Source organism: Rousettus aegyptiacus, unplaced genomic scaffold (assembly GCF_014176215.1).
Source record: "Rousettus aegyptiacus isolate mRouAeg1 unplaced genomic scaffold, mRouAeg1.p scaffold_m13_p_16, whole genome shotgun sequence".
NCBI classification, from domain to species: domain Eukaryota; kingdom Metazoa; phylum Chordata; class Mammalia; order Chiroptera; family Pteropodidae; genus Rousettus; species Rousettus aegyptiacus.
The window spans coordinates 10,991,721-11,005,419 of NW_023416291.1; the positions used below are offsets into that span (position 1 = coordinate 10,991,721).

Consider the following 13,699-nt stretch of genomic DNA (forward strand, 5'->3'; position numbering starts at 1 on the left):
AGGAGCCTAGTGGAAGACACCGGTTTAAGGACGACTCTTCAGTATGTACTGTTCTTCCCTATTAGACATGTAACAACCTTCTCTTCCTAGGTTAGCTGCTTCAAGATGCCCCCATCTAGGAGTACCCAAGTACCCATATCCTCAGTGGGGCAGCAATTCCAAATCCCACCAGGCCATCATAACCAGGGGTGGCATCGTAGGCCATTTGAAAAGCTGCCAGCCAAGTTTGGGTCTACAATCTATACTCGCTTTGTTTTTTTGTGATCCTGTATTTCAGGATTCTGTGAGTTCCTCCATGCTCCACGCATCCTGTGTTCCTCCTTGCCTTCAGTTAGCAGTCATCTCAGTTGGGCTTTTTCCTGTAGTGTGCATGCACACATTTCTTGTCAAGGGTAATGAGTCTTTAGTATTCTGTCTGTGTAGGTTTTAATAGTTTTAAACTTTGTATTGCTATGCGGGGAGTATAGGGAGATACACTCCTACGCAACCTATCTTAACAGATTAGATTTCAGGCAGGTGAGTTTATAAATTAATATGCTCCAAACTGCCCTTGCAGATATCTTTTATTACTCATTAACACAGTATAATTCCATTCTACATTTATTTAACTTAAGTAAATTGGATGTAATTTGTTTTTTGAGAAAGACAGAAAAGAGTATGCATAACACTGGTAATCCCGTCCATTACTCCACTCGGTGAACATAGGGACCCCAGCTGAGTATGAGATGGAGGAGGTATGACTCCCGATTAGTCTTTCTCAGTTCTTGTGTGCCTTTCACAGTGTGAACATTTTGCTACAGTGGTTATGATTTTGGTACTTAAATATATGGTTTTCGTATATGTAATGTAAATTACATATTCATATCTGTCTATATAACTGTCTTTACAACTTCAGGGATTTTCAAGGGTAGTTTTCATGATATTTTTTCTTATTCCTTTTTTTTTATCTTCAGCACTGATTTTAGAACCTCAGTTTATATGTATAAAGCCTCGTATGTACTGCCTTATGCATATGTAAATGCAGGACGTAGTTAACTTTTGTGCTTATGAACATACCTTTAAACACTTAGATTTACCCTCATAAAACTTTACCTATGAGAGGCACACGAACAGGCACACAGGAGCATGTGGGGACAGCAGATCCAGATCTCCTTTGGGGGCATTCGTTCTCATTAATATGGTTGCAGACAGTTGCTCTTTCTGTTTTCTCTTCCAAGTTCAAATATTTTATTTCAGTTAGTATAATGCCTGTGTTGATTCAGTTTACCTGTATTCCTTGTTGTTTTCACTTTGTAATAGCAGCCATATCTAAGTGACTTTCATTCAGTCTATACCCCAGAGACATGAAAAACTTGATGTAGACAAGTGGCAATTCAGTTTCCATTTCTTTACTTTTCCCTTGTAGACCTTTTCTCCCAGTATACCACAAATTGCAACACAGTAGAACAACTTAGAGTCATGGAAATAAGAAGTAAAATATTTAGAGATGTGTGAGAAAAGCATTCCTACGAGCGCCCATTCCCTCCTCTATCTCTTGGTATCTCCAGCTGTTAGAGGGACAGTGCCATATATTGATTTCTCCTTTAGAGCATGTATCCTTCAGCGTAATGCCAGCTGCTCTACATGCCAGTACAATATAAGGTAAATTCTGTAGACATCACTTTAGTGCTTAACTTTCTTTTTTCTTTTAATGCTATGAAATAATATCCTTAGCCAGTCTGTGTTGGTAAAACTACAATTACTGTACTGGCAGATGCATATTGAGCAGACAGGGTAAACCTACATTCCATTGAGGTTGAGTCGTTACTGCCTCTATGATGAGAGAAGGCAGATGGAGAACCTAGATGGTATAGTGCCCTTCTGACAAATATGGTGGTGTTTCCACCCTCACCCCAGTCTACAGAGAAGTTTTGTCTTGGTACTCAGTGAAGGAGTATAACAGCACAGTTATATAGTAAACATTATACCTGTCCAGTAATGATTACAAGTATGTAATTTATATGACACTTATATAATTAATAAAAGGCGGTAGAGACAGAGTTCTGTAAATATAAATCTTTACAAATGCCATCTCACCCTTAGTATGGCATTTGAATAATATGGATTTCTGTAGAATTTGTAGTGGAACAAAGCAAGACAGAGTGGATATTGTACTATTTTTTATAATAGCTTGATTATACTTTACTTTGAATTTGAAAAGAACATTCACTCATTCTGTAATGTTCTCTACAGTTTTCTTCTTACCCTTTTTCATCCTATTTTACATCTCTCCTTTGTCCCGTCCCTTCCTCTTCCCCCTCTTCCCCTCCCAATGGTTATCTTACCTGTTTTTCTTACTGTCTTCTTTCTCTGGTTCTGTTTTATCTTTTTTACTTGTTGGATAGTTCATACCCAAAGATAATGTAATCTTTATGGTTAAAAACCAGCGAAGAGTTATAAAGTTAAAAATCCCCCCCTCCTTTTTTTTTTTTTTGAGATTATGGAGTTTAAAATATGACAGTTTTCTGGGTGACGGGTAAGTGATTTTTATCAAAAACAAAGTGTTTTTAATAGAAAGAGTAACATTCCCCCCCCCCATCTTGCTTCCATTTGTATAATATCTTTTATTTTTGTTAGGTTGAAACTCCATTGGAAGAAGCTATTAAATTTTTAACACCGTTGAAGAACTTGGTGAAGAACAAGATAGAAACTCATCTTTTTGCCTTTGAGATATACTTTAGGAGAGGTAGGCAATTAGGATATAGTGGCCCTGAAAAATTGATCACTGTATTTCTTCTTAGGTGTAGTCTCCCAAGTCCGATAGCCTCACCACTGTAGTAGGATTTTTTTAAAGCAAATGCCAATTCAGCTTGCTCACAGAAATGCCTGCTATGCATAAAATGTTGGAGGAAGATACAATGATACAATTATTTCTTCTAGGACATTAAAATCAGCAGCAGTTGTACATACATAACTAGGATTAAGGTCAGATATAGTAACTACCATGTACATGTGTGTATAAAATTAGTTAATACATGTAGAGCTTAGAATAGTATCTGCTGCTACACAGTAAGTATTTAATAAATGTTAGCTATTATTAGCTCTTATTAAAAATAGACGATGTGATGCTTGGGATATATCTTGAAGGATTGATCATATTTCTAAAAGAAAAGATGCATAAAAGGGAGAAGACTTTGTTAAGATAATATAAGTGTGTAAATAATGTTGAGATTGGCTGTATTGCCTGAGCTAAGTAAAATATAAATGAAGGGTCTTGGTTCTCAGATTTAGAATGCTTATACTTTATATAGTAGATAATAAGAAGATTTTATGGTGTTGAATTGATATAATCCAAGTGGTTCATTAAAAAAGTTTATCATTAAGGTGATGCATATTAAAGGGAAAAGAAGCTGGTTAATCAGATCTGACAGAAGGTGTTGCACCAAATAGTATAACTGTCCTACGAAAAGATGTTGTATAAAATGGTACCTCCATAGAGTATCCATTTAAAAAATCATGTTTATTGAAAGTAATTTATAATCTTGGGGAAAGGCTGCCATATAACATTGTTTGAAAATAGGACAGAAAACTAACTATGGTTTGATTTTAATTTTAATAAGCTATTTATATGGGTATGTAAAATAGAAAAGCGGGGAAGAAATAGATCAAAAGATAACAGATGTCTCGGTGGAATTTGCATGATTAAAATATTTTCTGTTTTGCACAGTGATTATATTTAATAATTTGGAAAATAATAAATAGTCCAGTAATTTAAAACTTTTAACAGTTACTACAGCTCCCCTTTAAACAGATACTCTTAATTCGATTCCAAAGTATAGAATACAAAAGCTGTTCTATGTGAAGTGGGGAAGAACAATCTAAATTCCATTGAGTCAGCCTCTTGGCCTTATTCTGACCTTCAAAGGGCCCTCCAGAAAAGTCCGATGGTGACAAAGGGTGCCAGTCCTTTAGGTTTCTGAATGTTGGGGGTAAGGAAACTAGAAATGTCAAGGGAGCTTGGGGTTTTGAATTTTAATATTTGGAGAATAGGACCAAATTAGAGAAGTCTTAACAAAGAGGTGGTCATAGATAAGGCTTGGAAGTATGGTGAGTATTCTGGTGCAAGTTCCAGTGCAACAGGTCACTGCTGAAGCTTGGGAAACGTGGGGGTTCTGAGTGGGGAAATGGCTTATAGATAGATTAGAAAATGACTGGAACTCTTACCTTTTGAGGGGGAAGAGGAGCCAGGGATTAACACGGGAGGAACAGTCAGGTAGAATGCAAAACATTTCACAAAACACAAGAAAAGAGATAGTTTTAAGCATAAACAATGATATTTTCTAAGTAGTAGAGGAAATACCTTTGTTTTCAATAAAGGAGGTTAGGAAATGAAATAGTTTCAAATTTGCATCTTTGTTTATATGGTATGGTTCAATTATTGTTAAATACTGTTTAAATTTTTTTATACATAAAAGCTTTTTTCAAGAATGTTGTGTTGAAAACATTGGCTAATGTTGCTAATCTGAGGAAATCATTTGCTTCAGTCATATGTTGTAGTTCAGATGTGATTGACTATAAATTAGTTTTCCTATTTGTAAGGTCGTAGTCCTCCAAAGGAGGGCATCTTATTTTATCAAATGATCAAAGTATATCTTACCTTTTCTTTTTATAGAAAAGTTTCTTTTGATGCTACAATCAGTAAAGAGGGCATTTGCTATTGATTCTAGTCATCCCTGGCTTCATGAGTGTATGATTCGACTCTTTAGTACTGGTATGTTTTTGTTTTCCATTACTTAAGTATTTGATTGCAGTAGTTGATGGTGACTATATAAGTGATCAGTACAAGTTTATCATAAACTCAGTCATTTTAAGCTGTTGCATATTAATTAGTGGAGGGAAAAGGCAGTGTTTTCTTTGTGTTGAAGTTCTTTATTTTAAGGCTAAAAAAGTTACATAGTTTTGACAAAGAATTATTCAGTCCAGATATTTGAGAATCTCCTTTGTTTCTGTTTCTAAAAAGTTATGTGTAAGTTGAAGTTTTGAATCATATTTTATGTTAACATTTTTAATAAATTGTTCTAAAATTGAAGAGTCTCTTTGAAATTGACTGGTTATCTCCTTATTTGTCTTTAGCATAATTCTTTGAGTCATAAAATTTTTGTTGCTAAATATTGGTTAAAAAGAACCTTAAAACCATCATTATACTTTTCAAATACTTTGACCATATTCTATACGTTAGGTTTAATGTGAAGTAGAACTACAGAATTTTAGAAAATGAAAGGTGAGATTTTATGTTAATTATGTCTTGTTTTATAGTTAAGAATTTAGTGACCTTTAAAGATTAAATTACTTATTCAAGGTAACACAGATAACTAGTAGGGAAGCAGGGATGAGAGGCCAGTCTTCATATTGTTCTTTTAATACCAAAGCTTTAAATCGAAAGTACTCCCTTGGTCAAGTAGTGTTGTTATTCTTGTTGTCATTTTGATTTTTTAAGTGACTGGAGAAGGAGGAATTGAATTTTTAATCGAATAACTTGCAGAATTTAGAAATACTATTAAATCAGCTATCTCATTGCTAAATATCTAGCTCCATATGAATCCATACATTATATAAAAATAATGAGATTAAACTAGGCATTTTAGTCATTATCTTGAAAATTACTAAATTGTCTCAAGAACAATTTGTCTTCTAAGAAAAGGTAAAGCCTTATTTAAATGTTTGTCAAAGAAATGATTTCCGTTATAGAAACAATCATAGATATATTTTTTCTCAATCCTTTTAAATTGAAAATGTAATCAATAATCACATAGAAAATAGAAAAAAGAATTGCTTTCTTTAAAGAAAATAAAAGTTGTTTTTTTTTAGTCTTTTGGTATTAAAAAACTTTGAAATCTTCAGAAAATTAAGACTAGAAATAATAGTTTTAATCCATTCTCAGGATGGAATGCACTTAAAACTATTTTCAAAAGTAATGTACATACTTTGTTTTTATACAATTAATTCTTTCCTGAAAGGTAGTAAAGTAATACATATAAATGCTATAGAGTTAGAGACTTTCCTTTGAAATATGCATTAAAAGTAGCATTTCTAAATGTATTTGCCTGTAATGAATGTGTAGCTTGATGAACATTCAACTATTTTCTTGCGACTGTTGTTTCAGAAAATTAAAATGCTCGTGGACTTTAGAGGAAGAAAGGCAGGGTGGTCCTGACATAAGAGTCAGAATTCGCGAATGTCCCTGTTAGCTATCCCCATTGCACCAACCAGGTGTGCAGCTGGCACCAGAAAGAGATTTATGAAGTGATCCTCATTTTGACTAAATATAGGCAATGAAAGCAGTGATAATTTGTAGCGATAAAGACGCACCATGTCTTTAGAAAGTCTTCAGAAAGTTGAGTAGACAGCTTACTAGTTTTGATAAGAAAAGGTATTTACTTATTGCAGAACCACAAGACGGGGCATCTTTGTTATATCTCACAGGATTTTTTTAAACCAAGGTGAAGGTACAGTTATAATAGAGGTTAAACTAAATTCTTTAATAGCTCGTTTTCGAACCACTCAATTCTGTAGAATGATAGAAAAAATGTTTAATCATCAGAGGGCATATCAATCGATTATTCCGTTACTAATTATATATAAAATATTTCATGTGGATATTTACTACTCAAGAGATCATTTTTTTTTTTAAACTTAAGGTAGTGATCTGTTGGTGTAAGAGAGTGAAAGCAATTTAGTGGGTCATTACAGCATTAAAAATATAAAATAGAAATAGAGTAGAAACTACCAGTATGCATTGCACAAAGTAAGGATCAGTGTTCTATGAAACTTTTGCTTCACATAATAAGTGATGTATAAAGGACACATAGGCATCAGGGTACAAAACACTTTGTTGTAGGCAGTTTGAAAGCCACCACCATAGTTATAACCATAAGGAAAATCTATTTGTGTTTTTAATCTATGACAAAAATAGTAACTAAAATTTATTGAATATCTATTATATAATTAGCTTTTTAAAACTTAGCTTTTCCTTACCATGATCAGTTTTTTTATAGATCAAAAAATAGGTTCGGAGAGGTTATGCTTTGTCCAAGCCTAGATTCATACCCAGGTCTGTGTGTCTCAAAGCTTCAGACTGTCTCTCTATACCAAAATAAAACAGGCACACCTCATTTTATTGTACTTGATTTACTGCACTTTGCAGATATTGCAGTTTTTACAAATTGAAGGTTTGTGGCAACCCTGCTTTGAGAAATATATCATCACCATTTTCCCAACAGGCTCTGATAAAGGTTAGCATTTTTACCAATAAAGTAATTTTAATTAAGGTATGTACATTGTTTTTTAAGACATTATGCATTGCACACCTAATAGGCTCTTGTGTACACATAACTCCTATGCACTGAGAAACCAAAAATTTTGTGCGACTTTATTGTGACATTCGCTTTATTGCGGTGGTCTGGAACGCAATCTGCAGTGTCTTTGAGGTGCGCCTGCAGTGAAACAAAGCACAACTTGGATTCATTCCAGAGAAGTGGGGGTTAGATTTTCCATTTCCAAATCCCAAGGCCTGAGAATATGAAGATTACAGCATATTCATTACAGAAAACTACTTTGGTGGTCCTTGCAGTTTATTATATAGCGGTAGCTCAGTTCACACAGCCCCTAAAAATAAGGTCAACATATTTTCGTTTAATATGGATAAATTTGTAGTGCTTTACTTGGGTATTGAAGAAGATGGAGATGTTGAGAAAAATTCTGTTGTCTTCAGCACTACATATTTGCTGTGACATTTACTTACCAGGTAGGTGCTGTCAAGCCCCTGCTTCGCAGACTCCCTTTAAAATTGATAGAAGGCCACCCTGAGAGGTGTAGAAGGCTGTGGAACTACATCTTTCGTCATCTGTTTTGCTTTCTGTTCTTTTCTGGAAATGAATCATCTGTCAATGAAATTATCTTTGAGTGCCTTTAGAAAGTCAGATTGCTCTGCTGACACACATTTTTTAAATTTATATAGGTAAGCTCTTTAATTGTCAAATTATCAGTAGGTTTGTCTAGTCTTTGTATATCAGATTGCTTTGTTTCATTGGCCTAATCAAGTAGATAATTTTTTAACTTCCACAAGCTTTATCAGAGTTTCTAACTGCTAATAATTTGTTTTTTGTTTAGCAGTATGTGAAAGTAAAGATTTATCCGATACAGTTAGAACAGTATTAAAACAAGAAATGAATCGTCTTTTTGGAGCAACGAATCCAAAGAATTTTAATGAAACTTTTCTGAAAAGGAATTCTGATTCATTGCCACACAGATTATCAGGTAATCACTTTATTTTATCCTTATATTAGCCTCCTAACACAACTTCATTTATTTAATGGATCGGTGACAAGGTTACACATTTGTCACATGAAAGAAGCAATGTGTATATGTCACATTTTAATTCATGAAAACTGGCAGCTTAAATGTTTCATATACATTTCTACATTTCTTAAAACAAAATTATTACTGTGCATCAGGGTCAGTAGTTTCTCCTGATTTGGCAAAGGCATTACAAAGAAGCAAGTATAACTGAATTTAGCTATACATTCTATACAGTGAAGGAGGTACTTTTTATTTCTCCCATCAATGTGCTCTTAAAATTCACTCGGATGTGAGCATCATCTTCCTTTTCTCATGCTTATTATGTAAGATATCAAACTTGACAATGCTAAACACTTGCAAGCATCTAACAGGCAAGGGTCATCTGGCAAGAGTCTGTGCTAGTCAGCCAGAGTCTGGACTCGATGAGGTCACATCGGTAGCACTTTAGCAGGGTGCTTTAAAATGCCTGGCTAAGAAACCCGGCAGCTTCGTATGCCTTTGTGGAATTCCGAATTCAGCTTTTTTGGCTCATGCCTTCAAGGTCGGGTATTCCCCTCAACTCCAAATTATGCCCATTTTAGAAAGAAAACTCTCCATTGTTCGTTCCGCCACACAAAGACAGATAGAATATTCGCATTCTGTCATGGTCTCTCTTAACCTTAATCATTCTCCTAGTTTGGGTAGTAAGGCGATTTCTGGTCCACCCTCTCAGAATAATTTTTCTAATAAGGTGCCACACTATGTGTGCACATATACCTTGTCTTTTATATTTGAATGGATGGAAGATAAGATGCTGGTTTTACCTTGAAATAAAACACATTTCCTTTCTTTCTCATTTAGCTGCCAAAATGGTATATTATTTAGATCCTTCTAGTCAGAAGCGAGCTATAGAGTTGGCAACAACACTTGACGAATCCCTCACTAACAGAAACCTCCAGGTAAAGAGTTTTTCATAATCTCTCTGTTAGTGTACTTGACTACTTTTTGTTCTTCTTTTTATCAAGAGAACAGTTTTCACCTAATAATTTTTCTTATTTTATGCATACTGTTCTCCAAATCATCATGAATCCATGTCAGAAACTTAACCTTATCTTACTGTATGTGTGCACACATGCACAGTGGGCTACTTGGCATTTAATAACTAGTTTCCCATCTCTTACTTACAATAATTTTTTTTAAAGTGTTCTAGTAAAATCGTATATACATACCATACATAGTTAATTTCGGATTTCAGTTCATATCTGTGCATTTCTGAGCAAGCACTGGTCTCAGTGAAGATTCTAACATATTAAAGATTTATTTACCAGGGGTTGAATTTAAATACTCATTTTATATCTTGTAATATAACATGAGATTAAATAGATTTAAAGATAATATGGTATGTTGCAAAATATAGTTTTTAGTTTAGACTGAAAAAGGACAGCTACATTGTGTGATGATCAAGCAGATTAAAAATCACGTGCTGAAAGACAGTAACTATTTTCCTTTAATAGCAAACGAAGGAAATATCTTTAAGAAAAAGTTGACTCATTGGTTGCTAATTAATGCATCATTTAGGTCAGAACTTTTCTAGACTGGCAAAGCTTGTTAGGCTATCATATATCTGGAAACTACCTAATGCTTTCCAAGTGAAACAAGATAAAGAAGGAAAACATGATGAATGCAGTCAACGTGAATCATTTAGAAATAATAAGAAGCAGGCCTACTTAGGGACTTGGTTAAAAGAATTATCAATTTTCATGAAGAAAAATTGTTTGCGTATATGCCCTTTGTGCTTGAAACTCTTCCCTGCTTAATTATTGAACATAACTGAAGATTCTCTTTAGTTTGAATACAAGGTTGAAAAACAATGTTTGATTTTGCCAACTGGCTCTACACTTCCAAAAAAGGTTAAAATGCTTAAGTGCAGTAATTGACATTGGTGTGTAAAATTTGACATTTATATACAGGGCCAGGCTAGGCTGAGGCAAGGTTGCCGCCTCGAGTCCAGCATTCGCTGAAAGTGGATGTCTCTTTAAAGGTTGCACCTTACACACCTTGCTTCCTCAACCTTAGTCCTGGCTCCGCTTATACATTCATCTTTTATACAAACCCTGCAATTCTGAGGAAACTAAATGCGATGGAATTATATATGTGGGAGTAAACACTTTTGTTTATATTAAACGAAGCTAAATATGTACATTGGCCTCATTTTCAGAAATCTGTTGTTAACAGAATGTCTAATTTACAGTAAAACTTTTTTTTGGACAAGTTATAACATGGCCTTTTTTCTTTCTTTAGACTTGTATGGAGGTATTAGAAGCCTTGTGCGATGGTAGCCTAGGAGACTGTAAAGAAGCTGCTGAAGTTTATAGAGCAAATTGTCATAAGCTTTTCCCTTATGCTTTGGCTTTCATGCCTCCTGGATATGAAGAGGATATGAAGATTACAGTTAATGGAGATAGTTCTGCAGAAACTGAAGAACTGGCCAATGAAATTTGAACATCATTAAACAAGCAAATGGGATGACTTCGGACCATATCTAGTATATAATATTTTTGTCACGCACCTGCTGCATTGCTCTGACTTACACAGAATGAGAAGAGTAAATGTTCTTGCCTTCAAATAGTGTTTTACGTTTTTTATCCTGCTGAAAAAGTATATATAAAATATCTAACATATTACAGGATATAGGTTCAGTTTCTTAAAACATTAAAAGCTGCTAAAATTGAGGGGTTAAAAAAAAGATATCATATCCTATTCCTACCTACCCACCCATGTTTTTAAACTAATTTATATAAAAATCTGGAGGCTGTTACAGCTAACAAAGCAGGTGTGTGGCAGAAATATTACTTTAAATTTGTCTTGTGAGATTTTACTATATCTCAGACAGCATAAATGCTGTTTTAGCACTGGATTCTTTCACTGAGCACAAAGAGTTGTTGGGGCTTTAGCATCTGACTGGTTTTGTTACGGGGTTGATTCTGGCCATAGGAAGTATGCAAATGTGAATCACTATTTACAGAGAGACCTACAACAGCTGCTTGATGTTGTAGAAGCTGGGATATATAGATACCAAACAATTCTCAGAAACCTAGAGGGTGTTCAGTACGCTTATTGTGTTTCCAAAATTCACTGTACATGATCGGTTTGGTGTTCTTGTACCACAGTTTTTAACTGAAGGAACCCAGTTGGAACAATCTTAATTTTAACTAAAACTTGAAGAATTAAAATAACAATGCAAACCTTTTAGCATTGTTTTGGCCAAACTTGTTAAAACTGTAATGCAAGAACCAAACGCACTGTGATGTGGCACCAACTAATTAGCAGGCATGAATTTTTTCACCTAAGAGTGAAAAAAGAAAATCTACCATGGCTTGAAATTAAAGAGCAGAACTCCTGACTACCATTCTAGGACCGATCAAGAGACTAATAGTTAAAAACCTCAGCAGGCCTTGCTCACGATATGCAGAAAAAAAGTGCTGCAGTTTAGATACCTCTGGAATTTTTCCACAGTGTCACAGGTTTGTAATACTTGAAGCCCTACATTTCTAAGAATATATTTCTTGCTCAGTTGTTTCAGGCAAGCCCAAGACTTTGTAATTTTTGAAGGGCCCAAGATTTTTTTTCAATAACAGACCAGCTTCTTTTTCCTGCAGTTACAGATGTAATTTCCTCTTTGTTGTCAAACATAAGGTACCAAATATGATGCAATAAATTGTTTTGAAAAACAGTCGTGTGAATATTTCAACTAATCTGTGTTGGGCTTCTGTGAAAATACACAGGTGGAAACAGAGGTGCAAGCCAGAGGCGATGTAATATGCTGGAAGGCTAGTGCAAACGGGAGCTTTCAGAACAGTCCAAGTGCTGGTGTCAGGGAAATCACATAATGCAGGTGTAGCGCTGCTCCTGTGTAAGATTTCATTGAGTGCTAGAATGGCAGCAGGTACTATGAATGTAATTTGTAATTCATAATTTGAAAGGAATCTGAAAACTGCTATTTTGATTGAGAAAATGAGCCTTAAAATGTTAAACCTATACACTGAGAACTAGCCTCAGGCTCAGGGTTCTCATTGCATTTGCAAGATCTGAGCAAATAGAGTTAAGTAAAATGATTCAGTTGTGTATATAATTGACCTTTTTGTGGTACTTCTAGTTTATAGAAAGTATATTCTAAAGGGAATTTTCAGGAGACCTGATCCTTTTACTGATCGAACAGTTGTGCTAAACTCAACCTTTCATAGTACATTACCTGCATTCCACATCCCAGTCTAACGATACAGTGACGTAGGGAAAGTACAGACTGAACTCCAGTGCTTTGTTGTGTTTTATTAACTGGCCCTGTCTCAGGAACATCTTAACAGATGGCAAAAAAAAAAAAACAACCAACTTTTTTTCAACTTCTATGAGTGGCAACTGAGTTCTTATTGTTGGGGAAGGACACTAGAGCCACCTCTGCCACTACCAAGGTGTCTGGAGGCAGCACCAGCCACGTGATAGGGGTGTGTGGGGGGGTCATGTCTCAACTGTACTGTATATGGAAATGAAATTCATATTATTTGTCTCGACAATGTTCAAATGATGTAGATTGTCTTAGAATGAATACTCACGAGTACTCAGAACTCTTGATGCAGATGCCACCTGTGAGGAGCTAAATTCCTAACATATATTGTATTCCAACTCAGTTTTACTGGAACTATTGAATAAATATTGTATTTTCTTTCAGGTTTACTTGATAGTGATACATTGTCTGGTGTCAGAGGACCTCGACGGGGTCCACTTTAGGTCCAGACATCACCCCTAAGACATTGTACTGTACTATTTTGCCCTGAGTAGTTTCAACTGGGTCATCTCACATTTGCCTCATTCACTCTACTGATTCCAAATGATACTGTGGGGGGAAAACAGGGTTAGAAAAAAGTGGAAAAGAAAATGCAGTGATGTTGTAATCTAAACAAGTGCCTTATGTTTATTGCTAAGAACTGGTGTTATCAACCCTTTTGAGAAGAAAGGGTCCCTTGACCTGTATTAACATAGGAAAGTAAAGTTCTTTTTGTTTTTCTTCATATTTACTACTTTTGTCATTTCTCATTTAAAAATTAAAATCTGACTAGGTTAGTTTATTCAGCTTTAATCAGTCAAATCATTTTCAACCTTTTTCTGTATTCTGCACAAGAATAAAGTGTGATCTATGATAGCATGACTAAAAGTAGTCCCGATGTTAGTGAATAGCTATCCCGTGGGTTTTACCGGGCCCTTGTTTTTCACAGTACTGTTTGTACTCCATGGTGTATTGCTGTTAGAGCTGTGAAATGAAAGCTGTGATTTAAGAAGAGACCAGGGAAGTATCTGGCTAGATTCAGGTAGGATGTGCTCAATTCAG

General features: G+C 35.0%; 1 protein-coding gene across 2 annotated transcripts in view; it reads left to right on the forward strand.

The window, feature by feature from the left end:
• Positions 1-13,388, forward strand: part of NAA15 (N-alpha-acetyltransferase 15, NatA auxiliary subunit) — a 60,925-nt gene extending 47,537 nt beyond the window's left edge. The window contains exons 16-20 of one of the 2 annotated variants that reach the window (XM_016154046.2): positions 2,617-2,725; positions 4,652-4,750; positions 8,149-8,295; positions 9,178-9,275; positions 10,618-13,388. In XM_016154046.2, the coding sequence (XP_016009532.1) occupies positions 2,617-2,725; positions 4,652-4,750; positions 8,149-8,295; positions 9,178-9,275; positions 10,618-10,818 (654 nt within the window). In that variant the 3' untranslated portion in view covers positions 10,819-13,388. The remainder of the gene's footprint in view (positions 1-2,616; positions 2,726-4,651; positions 4,751-8,148; positions 8,296-9,177; positions 9,276-10,617) is intronic. The other variant, XM_016154047.2, reaches the window with a different exon arrangement.
• The last annotated feature ends 311 nt before the right edge of the window (positions 13,389-13,699 follow it).